Genomic DNA, 21,309 nt, shown 5'->3' with positions numbered 1-21,309 from the left:
TGTATATGTATATGTATATGTATTTTATTTATACAAAATGAAATATTTGCCAGAAATCAACGTTAGTTTTAGATTTTAATATGTCAAATATTTATTAACTTCATTGCAGTTTATGTGAAGATACAACTCCAGCTTAAGAAATTTAAAATAGTGCCTCCGGTTTATACAAAGTATCCCAAACAAGAAGATTCTCATATTCTGGCAAATCGATAATCGTAACCTCATTGCTTATGTTAATAACACGCTGTAATTGGTCCTTTGTCGACGGCTCCCAGATAAGATGCTTAATTTCCTCACAATTTGGATTGGAGTTGCTTGCAAAAGATGCCCACATTCCCACCACGCGTTGAATGGTGAGATACTCACCCGATGTTTTCTCCAATTTCCAAGATTGTGAGTTTCTAAACAAATAACTCAACTCATCGGCATGGGAAACTCCAGACTTGATGTCATCACCACAGAATTTTTTACGATAGAAATTAAAATCAGGCGAATCAAAGTCAAAACGATAGTAATAGGTTGGAGCCTTCGAGTAGGCCAAACGAGCCTTTAAAGTGCGATGCATGCCATGCCAAAAGATTTTGTGTGAATAGTACTACAAGAAAAATCATACTTGGTGAATATGTATAAATAGTAAATTTCAATTACCTACATCCAGGAAAGTCATTAAGTGCTTGGAGCTAGGAGTCTTATCTCCAAAATATAATTTGATTAACTTGTCGCTGAACTTTAGAATTTGTTCATCGCTGTTGACTAAACGAACATCATAAGGCGTAATTCGATGCGGATCTTGAGGCAAGGTATCCATACTCTTAGGATTTGCCTTTAGGGCAGGATACATGAAGAGTCCCTCAAAGGAAACGCCTCCTAGCATTGCAGGCAACTCATTAGACCAAGCATCGCGCACCATCTCCAGCTGAGACTTTGGCACCACACAATCAGCAGTCACATAAGGCTCCACAGTGGGTCCAAACGGATAAAGAAATCCGTTGCGACGCTCTTCTGGTGTAACCAAGTTATGATTGACCAGCTTATATGGCTCCACACCTCGCAAGTAGTCCAACACCTGGCGATCAACATTGTCGCCCTCGTAGCCATGGAACTTAGCCAGACGATACGCAAAGTCTGCGGGTGGAGTGTCGGACCAATAGTTAAGAAGTGAGCCTGACATCACAATAGCCTTATGAAAAAGTCCGCGTGTTTGTTCCGTGCACATCATATAATGGGTGGAGCAACCTCCTGCGCTCTCTCCCAAAGATAGTAATGTTGTCGGCATCGCCGTTAAAGTACGAAATATATTTCTTAACCCATTTAAGAGCCAACACTTGATCCTTCAGGCCTGCATTACCAGGTACATCCAAACTCGGGTCCTTTAGGCTCAGAAAACCTGTTATGCAAAACATATTAAATAATTATTTAAAGTTCGTAAAACTCTAACTCTTATGACCAACTTTAGTATCTGTTACCCATAGGATAGTATGTATAAAAAGTATACATATGTATATGTAGGATATAGACATGTCGGTCTATCCTTATTCCACCTAAATCTGAGATACTATTAGAGACACAGTCATAATTTTTTGACAGCACTTCTTAGTGTTTCACACATACATAATAATTCTATATTAAGTCTTTATAATTCCATTTAGTAGCGATCAAATACAATTTTTAGAAAATAACAAAATAATTTGAAATTCCAAAAAAAAATTTCGATGTGTTAAAAAAAATGTTTCTGAATTGGGAAAATAAATTCGAAAATTTAAGCACAATAATTATTTAATGATTAAAATAATTGCATACTGCAGTATTATTAAACGTACAAAAAATCGACTCTAGCTTCAAAATTACGCCTGCTATTCTTTTTTTTCGATTTCTGGAGCGTAAGTGGGAGTGGCGAAAATTTAATTTAAAATTTGATCTGCGTACAAAAATAACAAGACTCTAACTCTGAAATACTGCGTTTCACACGGGGCGACAAAACAGACAGATGAACACACTCTGTTTAAGAATATATGTACATATATACTTTAAAAAGTCGAAGATGACTCCTGCATATTACATATTTTTCCTGCAGACTCAAAGTTATGATACCCTTTTACCTTAAGGGTAGCAGGTATTAAAAGTATACTTAAAGAAGCAGAGATGTTGCTTTTTTGGTTTTTGGTTTTAACAAATGTCACAAAAAGCTTTTAAAAAATGTTATTAACAAGCTTTTCGCCCAGTCATCGTGACTTAAGTTCGCAATGATAACAGCTTATCAATAGATCTATCTAACTTTGAACTCCAGTAGTTGTGATAACTAGAATCTTACCAAAACAATCTACACGATAGTTGAGCGTTACCAAAATCACGTCTTTGGTCATAAAATAATCTGGCCCATAAAGTTCCCGTGTAGCCTCTCCTATAGTAAATGCACCACCGAAGATATACACCATCACCGGGAGGGGTTTTTTTGTTTTAAGCTAAATTAATAATCGATAATTAAGTTTCATGTCAATCAATCAATCTGTTTCGATAGTCACCTGTTTGGCATACACATTTAGATAGAGGCAATCTTCACCACCATCAATGGTACCCGTCAGCATGGCCTTCTGAACCGGCTTCTCCCCATAATGGGTACAGTCCAAAACTCCAGTCCATGGATCAGCCGGTTGCGGTGCTTTAAAACGCAACTCTCCCAGGGGCGGTTTGCCAAATGGCAGGCGCTCGAAGCTATAGTACTCGTCGTCATAGAGAGTGCTTCGCTTTGTTCCTTTGATCTGACCCTGTGGCAGGGATATTTCATATGTCTCCAGACTTTAAATTGTAACAAACTCTTATTAATGTTTTTCTTTTCTAATATTCAATTATTCATTTGTAATCACCTTTCCGACATAGTGTTAATTATGGCAGTCTTCTGCTCGAAATGAGAGTCGTTCGTCAACTGAAACTAGTCGTTTGCTTGTTTATCAATCGACAGGCCAAAGCTCAACGATATACAGTGCTGTCCATTGTCACAAGTCTCCATACAAAGTACTGCGATACAACCTTTAATGACAATGCAAATACGAATTGATAAGTAGACAATATGTGGTGCATTAAACTATATATAATCCAATTTACGTTATCAAATGAGAATGCAAGTGAAACTATTTAATTTGTGAAGAGCAGAAAAGACAGAATATGTATTTCGTTTGCAATACAGGGTATTTATTCTTCAATACTCATTTAAAAATTGTTTGTATACAAAAACAATTGATTAGAAGTTCAACTTGCCGCTGTTTGTACAAAAGCTCACTCATATTATATGTATACATAACCCTACTCGCTCTATCGCTTACATTTTTATTATTATTAAAGCTCTACGCTCTCTCACTCACTCTCAACACAAGAGAATCAGCTGTAGAGATGCTAGCAATAAATAAGAGAATGCTGCTAAGCGATCAGACATTTCTCTATAAGAGCGCTCTCTTAAAAATGTACCTAAATTTAGCAGTTTCGGTACAATTTGTGTACTCGACAGAAACTGTTAAAATTAACATTATTCTTTTAACGTTTGACTAAAGCACACAGAGGAATCGTGTAAAGACTTAATGAATCAAAAAGTAAATCGGTAAATGAAAAGTATATGATAAATGAAATGGTCTTTTCAATATACATAAATATATATACATATATTATATATAAATGCAAAATTTGTATACATACACAAATCAGACACCAGAAGCTCCATTGTAAGCACTCTGTGAAGCTAAGACTAATCAGTATACATTTTGCGGCTGCTCGGCTAGCCTAACCTTTCGCCTCAACCAGTATGTATTGCAATGAGATGATAATACGGGCGCTGGTAGAATACCCAAATCCATAAAGCGATCAGTTGCAGCTTTGGTGTTGACTCAGTCGGAAGTTTTGCCAGTGCAATCACACAATTATTTTGGAAAAATATTAAAAACTAATAAGAGTTGCAGCAATGAGTTTGGAAGTGGATATGAGTCTGTTCGACATATTTAAGATGTCTTGCCAGTAAGTAATTTTTATTTTAGTATACCAATTTAAAGATCATAAATAATTAATCTAGTGTTAACTTGCAGATTTATACGCCATAAGATCGAGCAATACTCTCGGAGCACCAGCAAGACGACTATTATCAATACGCAGTTTGGACAAGTGCGGGGCAGACAACGTATCACCCTCCACAATGATCAGGAATTGTACTTTGCGTTCGAGGGAATCCCCTTTGCCAAGCCCCCATTAGGAGATCTGCGGTTCCGCGCTCCACAACCACCAGAATGCTGGGAAGGAGTCAGAGATTGCACCTATCCACGCTCAAAACCCACGCAGATGTATTGTATGTTAAATATTGCACATGGCTCTGAAGATTGTCTTCATCTCAATGTGTACACTAAGAAACTATCGTCTGAGAAGCCTCTGCCAGTAATGGTTTGGATTTATAGTGGAGGATTTCAGGTGGGCGAAGCTTCTAAAGATATGCACGGTCCGGATTATTTTATGCAAAAAGACATTGTCTTGGTTACATTTAACCACAGGTTGGGAGCTTTAGGTGAGCTAATCAAATTACTTAATAGTTTCCAGAATAATAAAATTTTCTCCAATACAGGTTTCCTCAGCCTATCGGATCCCGATTTGAATGTACCAGGCAATGCCGGACTTAAAGATCAAGTGATGGCTCTTCGTTGGATACACAAGAATATAACCAACTTCAATGGCGATTCAAACAACATTACGCTAATGGGCATGAGCTCGGGTGCTGCCTCAGTGCAAATTATGATGACTACGGAGCAGACCCGAGGGCTCTTTCACAAGGCAATCCTGATGTCCGGTTCATCATTATGCCACTGGGCCAACGATATGAAATACAATTGGCCATATAGACTTGCCTGTTACCTTGGTTATATAGGCAGCAACAATGACAAAGACGTCTTGCACTTCTTGCAGGGTGCTTCAAGTACACAATTAGCCAGATGCAATGCCATCTTGAGCCAGGAAGATAAACGAGACTACCTTCTATTTCCATTTGTGCCGACTGTAGAGCCATATATCACTGAAGGATGTGTGATATCAGAGCCCAATGTGAATACCCTTTCAAAGGCCTGGGGCAATGAAATACCTGTAATCATTGGCAGCACCTCATTTGAGGGCTTGTTCTCTTATCAGTATGTTAAGCGAGATTACACACACTTTTTGTCGGACTTCAAGACTATGATACCTAGAGAGATAAGGGAAACCTGCAACCTAGAGCAACTAGAGGATCATATCAAGCAACTCAAACTGCATAGCTTTAAGGATGCGTCGCGGGATTGCATGGAATTCAACGAATGCTTGGTATTGCTTTCCATGAAGCACTTTAGACATGCAGTTCATCGTACTGCGCTCGCTAGATTGGCCTATGCTCCCAGAATGCCAACTTACCTTTATCGCTTTGACTTTGATTCACCTACGTTCAATTTCTTTCGGCTTCTTCTCTGTGGTCCCGATCAGAGAGGTGCTGCACATGCCGATGATTTCTTTTATATGTTCTACGGTGTTCCAGCATTCAAAGTGAATAACACCTCTCCAGAATACCAAACCATCGAACATATTATCAATATGTGGACTACGTTTGCAACACATGGAAATCCCAATTATGCTCAGGCTGCGCCAATCACTTGGGAGCCTCTTAAGCCAGATGTTCCTCAGATGTGCCTAAACATTGGCAGGCGCTTACAGTTTATTGAGCTACCTGAAGCAAAGGAATTGAAGCTATGGGACAGCTTCTATGACAATATAAATTTGTTCTGAGACTCATGAGAATGGGTGACAATAGTTAACAGTTGTTAATTTTCTGGAAATCTCGCAAATTAAGAACTGCAATGGATCACACTCTGTATGCTGGCCAAACTAGAAGAGGTATTAAATTTACTTAAGCGCAGGATTTCAGTTTAACATAAAAGATATTCTTTCAATTATTCTCTAACATTTTGTTCACTATATAAAATTATTGAAAATAATGGATCTTTTTTATCTATTACCTTGTTTATAGCATTTTCAATGCTTAGACTATAGTTAAAAGTTGCTCATTTTATGGACGCTGCCTATTTTCTTTATAAAACGTCACAGATGAGCGAAATCATTTTGTTTTTGTGCAACTTCATATAAAAAAATACCTGTCAAAAATTGATGTCAAATCAGATGTTTCACAGACGGCAAAGTGAACACAAACCTAAACATGGATAATTTAAAACAATTAAATATAAATCGTGTTGGGCATTTTCTCGTAAAGAAAAATAACAATAATGGAAATTGTGGAACCGCAGACCTGCATATGGAATTTAAAATAAAAAATATTACAACCAAGTTACAATAATACGAACATACAAATGTGCTTGGGAAACTGTCACCATAAAAATAGAGAATTTCATCTGATTTTATACCCAAAATGACTTTATACATATGTATGTACATAGTTTGCAGGGTTTACTGTGGCTACATGTTAGCCATGAACTCATCTGCCGGTTCTTCTCATCATTGGCAAGACTTCTCCTCCTTAGTTTAATATAACTCAATACACCAACAGAAAAATCAACAAGTCAAAATCAGTTACTTTTTGCATAAAACCGGACATTAGTATGTGCTTATGAAAAAGTTCCTCACTGACAACAAATGAACAAGCATGCTACCCGACTTGTGACCGAAGAGAATTATGCTGCTTGCATCTCCAAACAAAACTAAGAAACTTATTAAAGATTGAACAAGTATTTAATTTACAGGCTATGCTTTAAAGATCTTCAAAGTCCATTAATGTAATACATGAGATGCAAGGGGTTATCACTGCGCAACTGTTGATGCAATTATGTTTTTACCAATTTCTATTGAGTCTTTGGAGTCTTCGTGACACTGTACAATTGATAGATCAGCCAGAGGAGGCGGGGAATATGATATGATATGATGATCATCAATAATTCTGATTATCAATAATTGTGGTGGCAACAAATTTGTGGAATCCACATAAATACATTTCTCTCATGAATGCAGTAATTTTGTTGAACTAATGGTTCACCAAATACTAATTACATTTTATGAGATGTACATTTAATCTGTACGTGCTTTAACAATTATTAAACATTAATAATAATAATAATAATCAACTTATTGAACGGACCGATTCCTTAAATCTTTCTCGACCACTGACTTAGCAGCGTAAATTTGAAACAAAATTCATTATTTATTAAAAAATATTTAATGCATTATTTTTTCTTCGTCAATTAAATGCAATTCAATGCAGATGTGCAAGGTACATCAGTCTCAGTTTGGAAAATGAGAATCATGCATAGCACTAATAGACTAAATAAAATAAAACTCGCTTGCTTTTATCTTATCATTTCACTTCTTTATGAAGACTCTTTTATTGTTAGCAAGAGATAACAAAGTTTTCAAAATGCAGAATCACTATTGCCTCAACGGATTGTAAACTGCAATTATACTTATCTAAGGTCTTAACTTGGATTCTAAATTAACTCCACTCTTGCCTGCTCGAACAATTTATCGTAGAACTGTAGATTGTGCAGCTCAGGCTGTGGCAAACAATCTAATTTGTCACTGATATTCAGACACATTCTTTGTCCCTCCTTTGATACAATCGGCTTCCATTCAACTTGAGGTTTGGTGAGCAATGCATTTGGATTCGAGCGACGAGCAAACTCAGTGAACATGGCAACCATTCGGAAAATGATTGAATATTCTGATCTCGACTCATCCAATTTGAAAGCAGCTGGCAGCTTGAAGAGATAACTTAATTCTTCCGCATGATAAGCTCCAAACTTGCCATTATAGCGTAAGCGTGCAAAATTAAAATCAGGTGATTCGACATCGAAGCGATACAAATAATTCTCAGCTTGACCATAAGTCAGGCGAGCATTAAGCAGACGATGCAGGCCATGCATTAGATTCTGTGTGCATATATCGCAAAGTGTTTTAAAGTGGGCGTCACTTATTTCATCAAGGCTCGTCTTGCATAAATATTCCAATTGTGTTTTTCCCAGTTGAATGCGTTGTTCGGAATCAGCGTGAAATATAAGTGTTCTGGGCAGCAGTACCCAAGGTTGCTTCTTACACAACTCAACGACGCTGGGACTAAGTCCGAGACCTTCTCCAGTGGTGGTGCCAACCAATAGAGGCAAGTCATTACTCCAAGCTGTACGCTGTAGTATCAGAGGCTCTTCAAGTATCACAGCATTGGGCGTTTCATAGTGCTCTACATTCGGTGTACATGTGACTACAGAGGAGCTGTGAATTTTCTCCTCATCCACCAGAATGTTTGCCCGAGCCAGCTGATTGGGATCAGCATTTTTGATGAACTCATAAACTTGTGCATCAATATTTTTGCCTTGGTAGCCACATTGCTGCGCCACTCGATACTCAATATTGGGTAAGCGATTCATTTCATGCGAAAATCCAGCCAAGAGAATGTACTTGTGGAATAGACCCGCTGCCTGTGGACTGACGGACAACAGTTGGCACATCATGCTTCCAGAACTGTGGCCAAAGAGTGTTATATTGTTCACATCACCATTGAAGATACCTGCGTTAGCGTGTATCCACTTGAGGGCAAGAATGCAATCTTTTAAGCCAGCATTGCCGGGAATTCCAACAGCAGGATCCGCAAAACTCAAAAATCCTGTAGGATATTGCTCTGAACCTTTATTCTTTTCAGTGGAAATTAATTTTACTCACCAAAGGGTCCAGTTCGAAAGCCAATGCTGATGTAGACAACGTCTTCGCGCATCAGGTACTCCGGCGACCACAAGCGTCGTGTTGCATCTCCTCGGTGGAAGGCTCCTCCATAAATGTATACCATCAGCGGCAAAGTCTTTTCACTTTTCAACTATACATACACATATATGAAAAGATTGCGGGAGTCTTGCACTGATTGCTCTTACTCTTTTAGCAGCTACATTCAGATATAGACAGTCCTCAGAGCCTTCAATTTCCAAGGTCATTTTGTCTACCTGCAGACACTTTTCCCTAGGCTTCAAGCAGTCAAGTACACCTTCCCAGGGCGCCACATCCTGTGGCTCTTGGAAACGCAGGTCACCCAAAGGTGGTTTGGCATACGGTATACCATCAAATAAATAATATGGATCATCATAGATGGACTTCACTAGAGCGCCCCTGATAAGTCCGTGCGTTGTTTTGACAACTGGTGACGTTTCCTTGCTGAAATTATGCAGTTGAAATTTGGCTTGTAAAATAACACTATTATTCCGTTCTCAACTCACTAGTCTGTAGTCATTATTCGTCTGGATATTACTAATAACAAAGACTCTGAAATTTGTATTTTATATGTGTTATCAAAAGCTTATCAATCCAAGAGCTTATCTGCTAAAAGATTGGTAGAACATTAAAAATAAACAAAAAATAATGAAGGTAAATGCTATAAAAATTTCCTAGGTATCTACTAAGACCAAGATTGAGAATGCAACTAAACAAGATAATTTTTCCGCTGCTTAAGATTTGTATAAGGAGCTTTTTTTTAATATGTTCAGAATATGCTTGTAATTACTGGCGTATGTATGTCAAATTAAAATTACAAAAGTAATGAAAAAATAATTGAAACTTTCACTTACTGTATGTAGAATAGAATACGGAATAAAAAGATTGTATGAATACTTATTTGAATTTTAAAGTTACTCACATTAATCGTTCTTAAAATTTCTTTTAATTAGCTTTCACATATTTGAGCCATGCACCTGATAAGTAATCTTGAAATGAAAAGTTTTCCTTTTGTATTTAATCATATCTAAACTCGCAGAGTTATCAAGTCAAAAGCAGTCGTGATTGTACAATATAAAAAGTAATAAACACTGGTAAGTGGTTGAATTGCTTTTTATTTTAATAAAAACAAGTTTATGCAACTCAATTTAATACAATAACAATTATAAATAAAAACAAAGAATTTAGTCACAAATATATTTTACTTTCTCTAAGAATTTTCTACGAATGTTTTCATAATTGATTGTCTAATAAAATTGTGAATTCTCTATATACGTGTGGTATTATATAACGTTATATTACTATGCATAGCTGTCACCTGGAGTTCAAGAGACTTACATGGGCAAATATATAACTATTTTTATACAAATAGAAACATTTTGAAATGTAAAAAGTACTTATAATTTAATGGCCTCATTTTGTTTTAAGCTATTCACTATTTAAATTATGCCTGAGCTTTGTAAACACTATCCCAGACCTTTAGCTTGTTGATCTCGGGGAGATCGATGATTTTCATTTCCTCCGAAATATTAAGGCAGACAATGAACTTCTTAGACAACGGTGGCCAATGGCTGTTCTTGGGTAAACTCGATTGAACACTACCGCAATTTGGATTTGATGTGGCCGCAAATGTAGTTAGAATATCAATCATACGTTCAATGGTTTGAAACTCGGCTGTATGTTTGTCCAATTTCCACGAGAAATCGCCGTACCAAATATAAGAATGATCATCAATGTGGGCCACTCCGCGCAATTGATCACCGCAATACTTGCGTCTCTGATGATTGAATGTGGATGAATCAAAGTCGAAGCGATATAGATATGTGGGTGCCGCAGACGCTCGAAGACGTGCCTTGATAGTCCGCATAATAGGATGCCAAAAGACCTTGTAACTGGCATACTGCAAAATAAAGTTGTATAATCGTCTCTCGTTTGTCTATTAAAAACTTACCTCACAATAAGCAACGACGCTGTCTTTTTGTAAATCCATGGGCCTGTCTCCAAAGTGCAGAAGCTTCAGCCGTTTGCCTAGCGTTAGCGCTAATGCCTGGGGCAACGAACGCTTCAGTTCCAGTGGCAACATATGCTGCGGTTGACCTTTGAGACTGGTGAGCAGATAAGGCGCCATTTGGACGCGGGCGTACATAAGGAGACCCTCAAACGAGGTGCCACTCATTAGAACTGGAATGCTATTGCCCCAAGCTGTTTCCACCAATTCAATGGGAGGCTTGAGCAGCACGCAGTCCTCGCTGCTATAAGGTTCAACCACAGGGCCAAACTGGAAGACACAATCGTCGAGGTTTTCGGCTTGACTGAGCAGATACGGTGTCACTAGTTTGTCACCAGGCACGCTCTGCAGAAATTCCAACACTTTTGTGTCCGATGCCTGTTGCACATGCTTCATTCCCAAGTTCTCAGCGAGACGCCGACCCAAATTGGGTATTGGACACAGAGACCAGGAACACAGCGCATTTCCAGACTGCATGATGGCCTTATGAAAGAGTCCAGCTGCATTGGGATTTAGCATTAGATAGTGCACCGAGGCGGCGCCAGCACTCTCGCCAAATGCGGTTACATTCGCGGGATCTGCATTGAAACTGGTTGCATTCTGCGTAATCCATTTCATTGCAAGAAGTTGATCCTTTAGACCAGCATTGCCAGGGACACCGGCAGCTGGATTCTCAAGGCTGAGAAAGCCTAAAGGACCCACACGATACGACACCGTAGCGACAACGACATCGCGCATCATAAAATAGTCCGGACTGTGCAAGTCTCGTGAGGAATCGCCCTTTTCAAAGCCGCCGCCAAAGAAGAACACAATCAACGGCAAAGGTTTTTCCGTCTTCATCTGTGGATTAATCATTGATTAACTGATATTCAACGTATTCGTTATAAGGACTCACAGACTTGACGTACACATTTAGATACAGGCAGTTTTCTATGCCCTCCAGCTGTTTTGTGTATTGATTAAATTGCAGTGGTTTCTCGCCTTTTTGTCGGCACATCAGCGTCTTCTTCCAGGGATGCACTGGCACCGGGGCTTTGAACCTGAGTGCTCCCAGCGGAGGTTGTGCATATGGAATGCACTCAAAGCTGATATAATCATCGCCATAGATGCTAGTACACTGGCTGCCAGTGATGGTGCCACTTTTGGTCTTTACGGTGGTTTCAGGCTTTGGGCTATGCGAATAATTGTGAATTTAGCAGAGAGACACCTTTCCTATCTTGACGCGTTACTCACCTGCTCATGTTGCGGTGTGAAATGACTTGAGTATATCTCGTTTTCGTCTTTTTATTGCTGCTTTTGTTTTATCTTTTTTTTTGGTGGGTTTTATCTACTGTAAAAACACATTTATGGCAAATTTTTTATCTGGTAGGTACAAAACAACGACAAATACGAATAAAGTGTGCTGCAAGAGCCGAGCCAGAAAAGTGTCTGACAGCTGATTTTGAGTTTTATTTTGCGTAGCCGATTTGAGTGAATTTTAAATGCCAACAACAACTCGTCATTGTTGTTATTTTCGTTATACTCGTTAATCAGCAATGCATGAAAAGCTCTGCGAACGTTTATCTACACATGCACATGTAGTGACTCACAGTTTTAAACAAGCAGTTTGCAATATAATATTTCAATTTGATAAGCATATTACTCGTACTACATCGTATTTGAATCATTTGAGTGTAACCCTTTGTTTTTATTCTTTCCAGCCCTGACAAAATTATTGGAAAATAAGAATAAACTGTCAGTGCATAGCATAATAATAAAAATAAGGTTGTGACGTTTTTTCAATGTGTAAACGAAACAAATTCACTGATAAAAGTTTGTTTACCTTAGATTAGATTATCGCAGACCAACGCTTGGAAGCGAAGCAATAACAATTCAGATAAGTAGGGATTTTAGGTTTTCTGTTGAAAAAAATTGATAGTGGGCATTAAAACAAATATTACTCTAGTAATGTCTGTAAATAAAAAATACGTATATTGATATTCAAAAATAAATAAAAGTGTTTTGAAAATATTACAAAAATAACATAGAATATTATCTGAGTACAATTAAGAAAGTAGGTGAAATATTTATCGTTTAAATGACACTACTCACCGTGACATTTCAAATCAGCAATCAAAAATAAATTAATTTTGCATAGTAAGCATGAACACAGCACTATTAACCAGCGAGTATCATTCTATCATAATATTGAAACTTAGGAAACTTGCAACCACAGCTGCTAAGTTCTGTACTGTTAAACAACAAGCGCTGTTAAGAACTACGCGTAATGTTATTCGTACAGTTAGCTAGTCTATTTTTGTTGTTGCGATGATACAATAATCTTTCTAGGGAATGGGCTAGATAAGTTTTGACCAGACGATCAGCGTACTTTGCACACACAGGCGTGTTTCCAAAACCATAATCAAAATATATATAGGCGCGAAAGCAGGAACACATACATATGTACATATGTATATACAAAATGGTCGAAATCGCTTAAATTTACCGGGTACGGACGAAATTCGATTAATTGCATTGCGACGGCCAACAGAATTGGAGCAAGCAGAGCAAACATTTTAAAAATATTTGGATTTATTTTTTCGAACAAAATAATACGAAAAAAGTGGAATCCACTTATAGACTTGTCTATAATTAAAAATGGAAGTGCACGTTGGATTTCCGAAGCTGCTGCAGATGGGCGCCAAGTGAGTATATACCACAAAAAGGGGGGATTCCTAGATGAAGGAATGACAGATACTTTTCAGTATCATCGTGAATAGCACAAAAGTTGTCTCTGAACTTGAATATTGGACCTGGAATTTAGAAGCTGGACCACAGCTGCGCGTAATCAGTGCGTGCACCTTTTGTGCTGCCTTATCAGTTATCAGTCATGTCGCATGTAATCTGTAACCTTGATCCCATATCACCCCATAGATTCGTCGGCCATAAGGTACAGCAATATCGCTTGTCTACTAGTAATACAGTCATTGTGGAAACAAAATACGGTCGTGTGCGAGGCCTCCAGCGAAAGACCATCTATGATGGAGAGCTTTATTACGCCTTCGAGGGGATCCCCTACGCCAAGCCACCGCTGGGTGACTTGCGTTTTCGCGCACCGCAACCACCGGAGTCTTGGGAGGGAGTCCGCAACTGCACCACGTACAATGAGAAGCCATTACAACGGAACATGATAATGGGCCTGATGGAGGGCTCGGAGGATTGCCTGTATCTTAATGTATACGCGAAGAGCATGGAGTCCGCAAAGCCGCTGCCCGTCATGGTTTGGATCTATGGCGGTGGCTTTCAAAAGGGCGAAGCTTCTAGAGATCTCTACAGTCCCGACTATTTCATGAAACAGCCGGTTATTCTTGTGACCATTAATTATCGTCTTGGCGCTCTGGGTAAGTTGTTCAATTCTTTCAATCAAACTCGAATTTCCTACTTGCAATTTCTGTTGAACAGGTTTCCTCAGCCTGAAAGATCCGAAACTGGATGTGCCGGGCAACGCTGGCCTTAAGGATCAGGTGCAGGCATTGCGATGGATCAGCCAGAATATAGGACACTTCAACGGCGATCCCAACAACATAACACTGTTCGGCGAGAGTGCTGGTGCTGCTTCTACGCACATTATGATGACCACCGAACAAACGCGAGGTCTTTTCCATAAGGCCATATTGCAATCGGGCTGTGCATTGTCTGCCTGGGCAGATACACCAGATCGCAACTGGGCCTATCGTCTGGCCCAGCAGATGGGATACAAGGGCAGCCAGGCGGATGCAGATGTGCTGCAGTATCTAAGCAAGGCATCTGCACGGCAAATTGCTTCTGTTGATCAGGATGTCGTCACGCAGGATGAGATGCGTAGCTTTTATCTGTTCGCCTTTGGGCCTGTCGTGGAGCCATATGAGACTTCACATTGTGTGGTGCCAAAGCCACACAAAGATATGCTGACCAGTGCCTGGGGCAACAGAATTCCTGTTATCGTAGGCGGCAACTCTTTTGAGGGTCTGTTCTCTTATCAGCTCGTGCGCAACGATCCGTGGGTCATGACTCACTTTGATAACATAATACCGAATGAAGTGAGCGAAGCTTGCACACCGGAGCAACTGCAGCAGCTAGTGCGTCGGCTGAAGCAGGTATACTTTGGAGATGAGCAGCGGGAACGCATGGAGCTGCTTGAAGCCCTTTATATATTCTCGCACAGACAAATCTGGCATGACCTTCATCGAATGGTGATGGCAAGACTCAGCTATGCGCCATCAGCAACGTATTTGTACCGCTTTGACTTCGATTCTTCGCACTTCAATCAGTTTCGATGGCTCGTCTGTGGCAATCGGGTGCGAGGGGTTTCCCATGCTGACGAGCTCTCCTATCTATTCTATAATGTGCTGGCCACTAAACTGAACAAATCGTCAGAAGAATATATCACAATCGAGCGAATGGTGGCCATGTGGACGGCTTTTGCTGCCAATAGTGATCCCAATTGCTATGTCACAGATTCGGCCAAGTGGTCTAAAGTGGATCCAACTTCGAATGGAGCTCACAATTGCTACAATATCAGCAATGATATGGAAATGATGGCACTGCCTGAGGCCAAAGCGTTAGCGGTCTGGGATACTTTCTATGAACGAGAGTCCCTTTACTAACCATAAATATATTCCAATACCGATGGTCGAATCTCAATTCCAATACTTTGTAGAACGTAAATTCTTTGTATATTAAAACTATGTACATATGTACATATGTCTAAATGTATATCTAAATGTGTATTGATAAGTGCATTGCGATTACAAAATCAAATTAAATTGTAACTAAATTTCTATAATCTTAAACGTTTAGTTTGTAGAAGCTTAAATAATATGATTTTAAATTAATTTCATTTATAATGTGCGTAAATTCGTTGACATAAATTAGAATTAAAAGATTGCTTACAAATTAAAAAATATAATAATCTTGAAAGTGAAATCTATACATTATTCTTTACATACAATTATAATGAATGAAATACATAAACTCTCACGCTAGTGTGTGGACATTTTCAAAACAACTGATAATATTCAGTCCCACACGAAGCCCAACTGATAGTGATGAATGAGGGGCTCGCTTGTTATTTATGAAATATTTATTTATAAAAAAATATGTAATTTTGTATATAAACATGCTTTTGCATCATCACATTGGTCAGTGACGGCTAAAAAATATACTTTGTATCTCTAATCATTTATTGAAACAAATGTAGCAAGGAGAATTTTGATTAGATTTTTCTAATTTAAATTATTTTTGAATAAAGTATATATGTACATACATATGTACACATTTCGTTTTACCCAGATTCTAGGAAAGCTAATGAATAATAGAAGTTGTCAGCACTTACTGTCACTTTTGTAAGGCTAGTCACTCTATGCAAAAATGCAACTCTGCCAATTAAAGTAAGTTTATTTTCTATTACGACAGTAAAATCTTGTCTTCTTTAAAAACAATTGTTAGAACTTAGAATGTCGTGCATAATTGAAACATAAGTAGCATTTGGTGTATAAGTTCAAAAAGTTATTAAATTGCATTTATGTATACACATGTGTATATCAAAACGTTCTTGTATCATCTAAAATAGGGCAACTGCATTTATTTTCTTTATATTTAAATTATTTTCAAACTTCACACCTTTTCGGTAATTAAATGAATTTGTTCATATATACATACATTTGCATATGTATATTGTATGAATATTTTTGCATCGCTCCTGATTCTTCCATAAGCGGAATGTTGCCAACTGTTTTGGCGATATAATTTCTGATTTGTACATATGTTGGCAACGCTCTTGAATTTGAATTTGGCTTTTGCTTCACAGTTTTTGAGTGCAAACTTTTTGCATTTGTCAATTAAGTTTGATTGTTGAAAGCTGCTAACGCTTTTAAACTTTCGCATTTCAACTTTCACCTGCAATTTTACAACAATTTCCAATCAATGCGCAAACCAATAAAACTTTTAAAAGTGCTAACAAGTGCCAAAAAAAAAATGAGTATGTTAATAATAAAATTGTTCTGAAATTGTTAAACTTTGGGCAGAAAAAAAATAAACAAAAATTGGTTGAAATTCGAGAAAATGTTAAGCAGCTGACAGTTAAATTTTATAAGCTATCAAAAATGAAAATTAAATAAAAATGGAAGTAAAAGATGAAGATGAAGAACTGGAATGTAACGCTTATAGTATGTAGTAAAATTTGGTATTACTTAATTCTTGAGCGCGGGTGTGTTGTTAATTAAAAATTGTCATAAATCCAGGGAGTTTAACCCATTTACAGTCGACTGGGCTGGTGAGAAATGGCAATAAGCATTTTCGCTTAATGTTTTTCAGAGACGGACGCACCGACCTATTGCTGTGCCATGCCCAGAATTCGGTATTCTGTATTGCTCAAGTACTTAATTACACTTGCGCGCACTTTAATTTCGAGTTTGGATGAATAGGGAAGATGTAAGGAGGGAGGTGTGGCAGAGAAGGTCGCAAAGAAATGTAAATTAGGCTGGCAAGTCAAAGTGAGCCGAAACCTTGTAAATTATAGGCTTAAGCTGCTGTCAGGCCCCTCCTTTTTGGTTACATGCTGCTCAACTCCTGGCTCCTGATGGGTTCATTGTGGAGAGACTGGGTGGAGAGGCTTATTAAATTATGTACATATAACGAGTTTGGCAACTGGCCGGCGGTTGGGGGTATCCGGGAGTAAAGTCTTTTGCTTTCAATGTCAAGCGGCATACTAATCTCAATTTAAGCTCGTCGCTCCTGAAATTTGACACTGCAAGCTGTGGGCTCTGTGTAAGTAAATTGAATGTCAAAGGGTTAAGTGAAAGTGGCTCCAATCTCTCTCTATCTCTCTCTCTCTCTCTCTCTCTCTCTTTTTTGCACTCTCTTTTATGCTCAAAATATGCAGACGACATTTGTACGTTCTAGAAAATCAGTGTCCATAAACTTGGCAGCCAATGCCCAGCTGACTTTCCTTCAGAGTGCATAATAATAATAATTCGAGTTCGGTGAAAGTTCTTTTTTTTATCTTATTCGCTTTTTATTTACTCGTAGTCTGCCCTTCGTTTGTTGCTTATTGCACCCAGTGGGATTTCCCTAATATGAATTTTACTTTAGCGTCCCTTTTCAACAACTATAACTATTTGTATACCCTAACCTTTGGACCAAGCGGGTCTACTAAATTTGCACTGAAAGCAGAATGATTTCTTTCTTGCAATTTATTCTTAGGTATCTGTTGGTCCATGGCGACGTTGTTTTGATTTCACTTCAATCTGAAATTTCAGACAAATTTGTATGTGTCAGAATTATGCGGCTTTTGTTGTGCGTTTTCCATTGCGTAGGGAGAACCGACCACAGACCAAGTTTTCGGGTCCAATAACAACAAAAACATCCACGAGAACAACAACTATAAGAATTGAACATTGATTTTTCTTCCTGTTGCTGGGGGACGAGTTTTCAAAGAATTTTAAACAGCTTCAATTTGTCAGTTCTTTGTTGGGGAAACCGTTTTCTGAGTTTTCGTCAATTATTAAATTAATTTTATCGTAATTTACAGTTTTCATTTGCAAAATTGTCAAAAGTTTTGTGCTATTTTAAATTTAAATTATGCTTTGTCCTACATCTTGGAAATCCTTAGCTGAACTGTGGCAAAATTATATAGCATGCTTAAAATTTCATTTTCTAAATTGAATTTCGTTTTTAATTAAACAAAGCAGCGGAAACCCTAAAACAATTGTATACTAAATACCCCTAAAATCATATTAGCCTAGCCAAAAAGGTCAATTTTTGTATTTTATTTTTGATTTTATACTTTCATCTAGAAACCTGCAGTTAATATAGGAAAGGGCCAACCCTTCTTGCTTTTGTCATTTTTCACAAAAAAAAAGTAATTTGGTTAAAAAGTGAGTAATTATTAAAAAGAGTCGTGTAAAAGTCGTGAACGGTTGGAAAGGTGGAAAACGAAAAGCGGTTGCCACTTTAAACTTTTTTTTTTTGGTTAAGACAAAAGCCGAAATGGTAGCCAAAAGAAATCCGAGAAGAAAGGAATATTACGAAACTCGAGCAGCATTTTTAATAAATTTGCATTGTGGTGAACAAAAGAAGGAAAAGCCAAGTTGAGAGAAGAATGAAAGAAATACATACATACTCGTACATCATGCATAAATTAACTTTTTCTTAGGGCGTGAAGGGAGGGGAAAAGTCGGCGTCAATTGGCAAATAATGGACTCGGCCGTCTTATTATGAACTGTAACGCTTTTTTGATCTTCCAAGCAAATTAAATGCTACAACGCGCTTCCAACTAGCATCAAGGATGTCTGCTTGAGGGTTGATTTCTATGCTGCGCTCTGCTGCGATTCTGTGATGTACAACATGCAACACTTTCAGTTTTTGGGGCAACTAAATGGCCGCGTCGTTGTCAGTGCCGTTTGTGTCGTTTGTGGCATTTGTAATTCACTTTGATTAAATATGCCGCGAAGCGACGTGCGGCGGGGAGGAGTAAGAGACTTGAAGAGTGCCCGAAAATGGCGCAACAATGTGCGACTGCAAGTGGTGAATGTCCTCGGAGCAGGCAGAAGGAGATCTCCTTAGACAAGTCAAATAGTTAGAGTGCTAGCAAGCTAGCTAGATGGCTGGCTGGTTGGACACAAAAGCACAAAACAAGTTTGTGAATTTCGGCAACTGCAGCGTGTCCTCTGACAGGATATAAAACAATCAGCGCAAGCCAGCGGAAACGGAAGTGTTGCTGTCGACTTCTGCCACTCTCGGCCGCCTTGCCTTGACTTCATTCACTTCTGTAGCTCTGTTTCTTGCTGTTAGTGTGGCGAAATTGTTTAAATTGTGGGCATGGCCATGTCCTGGGAATAGTACGAGTGTATCTGCAGCAATGTGTGAGTTTCTTGTGGCTCTTGTGAAATGTAGTCCACGGCTGAGCTGCGCTGTGCTCTGCTTGCAGCCTGCTCCTTGGAGATATTGAGCCCAGGCTCGGATATACCACGAGTCTCAGTGTCGTTGTCGTCTGCTTGTCTATTGTCTGCTTTCAGCTGCATGCTCTGGATTTATTAATATGGCAAATTGAAATTTCACGCTTTGTTGCCATGCCTCGGACTGACGACTCTGACGACTTCATTTTGTGTATTTGGAAATTCGGAGTTTTCTTTGCTTTTCGTATTTGCTCCAAGTTGCTGTGCTAGCAAGATTAGATTTTGATATACTCTAGTGTTCCTAATTATTTGTAATTAAATTTATTACAGATACTGTTTAAAAATATGTAGTTGAGCTCATACAGTTATACATTTATTTGAGACAATTAAAGTATTTTCCTAAAAGTAATACATTTTTGTTTACCACTCGGAAAGGTGATTTTTTTTTCTTTTTTGTAAACCATAAAGTTATTTCTAAGAAGTCAGTTTATACGAAAAATTTTGGTTGAAAAAACAGTGAGAGTGTGTTAAGTGCTCAAAAGGAAAAGATGTTTGAGTATAATTAGTCTAGTCTGTACTTACTGATTTGAATTTAATTTGAGTCTCAAATTTTGTGATATGAACGTACCATAGTTTCTTCATTAAATTTTCTATATATTTTAGCATACTTCATATCACATTCACTCTCTTTCCCAGCTACGTTTCCAGCTTTCTAGGTAAAGAAGTAAAAATATAAACGTAAATGTGTGCACTTTCTTTTGAATTGACCGCAAGAGGAAAATTAATTTAATAATAAAAGTTTTGCATAGTTTATGCTAAGTTTCTAATGTAATTGAATTTGGCCATTAATGCATCACTTATTCGCACATTTAGCGTCAAATATACTCAGTGAGTAAGTCGGAGTGGGGATGTGAAATTGTGTTGGGCGTGCCAAAATGTCAAACACAAAATTGACTGACAAACTTTTACTTTCTGCAAACTGCGAACTGTGTGGACTTCTGTGAACTGGCATTTTTGGTTGGCTTCATCTCGGTCCTGCCGCAGGACTCGGAGCAGCAACAGCTCGAATCGTCGTTGTTCATGATGACAGCTGCCGGGCTGCTGGTTATTGTACGTTGTACGTTGCGGGGAAAGGAAAGCAAAGAGGTCAGTGAAAAGTGCAAATGTAAGGAAGAAAAACCCAAACAGTTTTGCGGTCCTGTTGCATTTGAGCGTCGTTGTGGTCGTTGTCGTCTCGTTGTTGGTTATAAATGAACCAGACACGAACCCCACAGGACGATAGCTGCCAGTTAGCCGCTAGTCCTTTTGTCTTCCTCTCCCTGCTGCTGCTGTTGTTGCTGTTCCTTCTGATGGTCATTCGTTGTTCGCGCTGATTCGGCATCCTTCGCTAGGCTTGTTGAGCACAATGATAAACTGTGCTGGTTGATGTACGACCACCACCCTCCCATCTTCCACCTCCAGTGCTCTTTTTCTTGTCTAAGTTCCAGTAACAGCCACTTCTTTGCCCGTCTTCGTCCAATAGTCCAAATGTTGGGTTCATTTTACATTTTATGCGCTGTCATTAGTTGTGTGACTGCTGAGCTTCTTGTATTGATGAGACTCGGGTGAGTTTTGTAGTTCACTGTAAAACTTAATTTA

The 21,309-nt window shown here is 38.5% G+C and overlaps 4 protein-coding genes across 6 annotated transcripts; 2 read left to right on the top strand and 2 right to left on the bottom strand.

The window, feature by feature from the left end:
- Positions 1-40: 40 nt before the first annotated feature.
- Positions 41-9,336, bottom strand: LOC133836664 (uncharacterized). Its single transcript, XM_062267256.1, is given in 9 exon segments — positions 41-595; positions 653-1,252; positions 1,254-1,387; positions 2,312-2,462; positions 2,523-2,796; positions 7,489-8,653; positions 8,710-8,860; positions 8,916-9,192; positions 9,255-9,336. Coding segments are annotated over 9 exon segments (3,219 nt in total). The 5' UTR covers positions 9,269-9,336; the 3' UTR covers positions 41-142.
- On the top strand, positions 3,537-5,853 carry LOC133836889 (esterase B1-like). Its single transcript, XM_062267484.1, has 3 exons — positions 3,537-4,002; positions 4,071-4,540; positions 4,598-5,853. The coding sequence occupies exons 1-3, from the start codon at positions 3,950-3,952 to the stop codon at positions 5,776-5,778; spliced, it is 1,704 nt and encodes a 567-aa protein (XP_062123468.1). The 5' UTR covers positions 3,537-3,949; the 3' UTR covers positions 5,779-5,853.
- Positions 9,337-10,133: 797 nt separating the features above from the next.
- On the bottom strand, positions 10,134-12,231 carry LOC133838870 (esterase B1). Of its 2 annotated transcripts, XM_062270103.1 has the most exons (4): positions 11,990-12,231; positions 11,652-11,928; positions 10,700-11,596; positions 10,134-10,648 (listed from the first exon to the last, which is right to left on the bottom strand). In XM_062270103.1, exons 1-4 carry the CDS (start codon positions 11,995-11,997, stop codon positions 10,193-10,195), a joined length of 1,638 nt encoding a protein of 545 aa, XP_062126087.1. In that variant the 5' UTR covers positions 11,998-12,231; the 3' UTR covers positions 10,134-10,192. The 2 variants fall into 2 exon arrangements, with proteins under 2 accessions (XP_062126087.1, XP_062126088.1); XM_062270104.1 differs by lacking the exon at positions 11,990-12,231 and having other exon boundaries at positions 11,665-11,796.
- An 815-nt stretch (positions 12,232-13,046) lies between these two features.
- LOC133838868 (esterase B1-like) lies at positions 13,047-15,496 on the top strand. Of its 2 annotated transcripts, none has more exons than XM_062270101.1 (3): positions 13,047-13,440; positions 13,670-14,136; positions 14,198-15,496. In XM_062270101.1, the coding sequence occupies exons 1-3, from the start codon at positions 13,394-13,396 to the stop codon at positions 15,379-15,381; spliced, it is 1,698 nt and encodes a 565-aa protein (XP_062126085.1). In that variant the 5' UTR covers positions 13,047-13,393; the 3' UTR covers positions 15,382-15,496. The 2 variants fall into 2 exon arrangements, with proteins under 2 accessions (XP_062126085.1, XP_062126086.1); XM_062270102.1 differs by lacking the exon at positions 13,047-13,440 and adding an exon at positions 13,457-13,586.
- The last annotated feature ends 5,813 nt before the right edge of the window (positions 15,497-21,309 follow it).

Source organism: Drosophila sulfurigaster, chromosome 2R (assembly GCF_023558435.1).
Source record: "Drosophila sulfurigaster albostrigata strain 15112-1811.04 chromosome 2R, ASM2355843v2, whole genome shotgun sequence".
Taxonomy (NCBI): Eukaryota; Metazoa; Arthropoda; class Insecta; order Diptera; family Drosophilidae; genus Drosophila; species Drosophila sulfurigaster.
This window is presented reverse-complemented; position numbering and strand designations above follow the sequence as displayed.

Coding starts and splice junctions, on each gene's coding strand:
- LOC133836889 (XM_062267484.1), top strand. CDS start 3,950: ATGAGTTTGGAAGTGGATATGAGTCTGTTCGACATATTTAAGATGTCT. Junction 4,003..4,070: donor ATATTTAAGATGTCTTGCCA/GTAAGTAATTTT, acceptor GTTAACTTGCAG/ATTTATACGCCATAAGATCG. Junction 4,541..4,597: donor CCACAGGTTGGGAGCTTTAG/GTGAGCTAATCA, acceptor TCTCCAATACAG/GTTTCCTCAGCCTATCGGAT.
- LOC133838870 (XM_062270103.1), bottom strand. Junction 11,597..11,651: donor TAAATGTGTACGTCAAGTCT/GTGAGTCCTTAT, acceptor ATTAATCCACAG/ATGAAGACGGAAAAACCTTT. Junction 10,649..10,699: donor GCGTCGTTGCTTATTGTGAG/GTAAGTTTTTAA, acceptor TTTATTTTGCAG/TATGCCAGTTACAAGGTCTT.
- LOC133838868 (XM_062270101.1), top strand. CDS start 13,394: ATGGAAGTGCACGTTGGATTTCCGAAGCTGCTGCAGATGGGCGCCAA. Junction 13,441..13,669: donor CTGCTGCAGATGGGCGCCAA/GTGAGTATATAC, acceptor ATCACCCCATAG/ATTCGTCGGCCATAAGGTAC. Junction 14,137..14,197: donor TTATCGTCTTGGCGCTCTGG/GTAAGTTGTTCA, acceptor TCTGTTGAACAG/GTTTCCTCAGCCTGAAAGAT.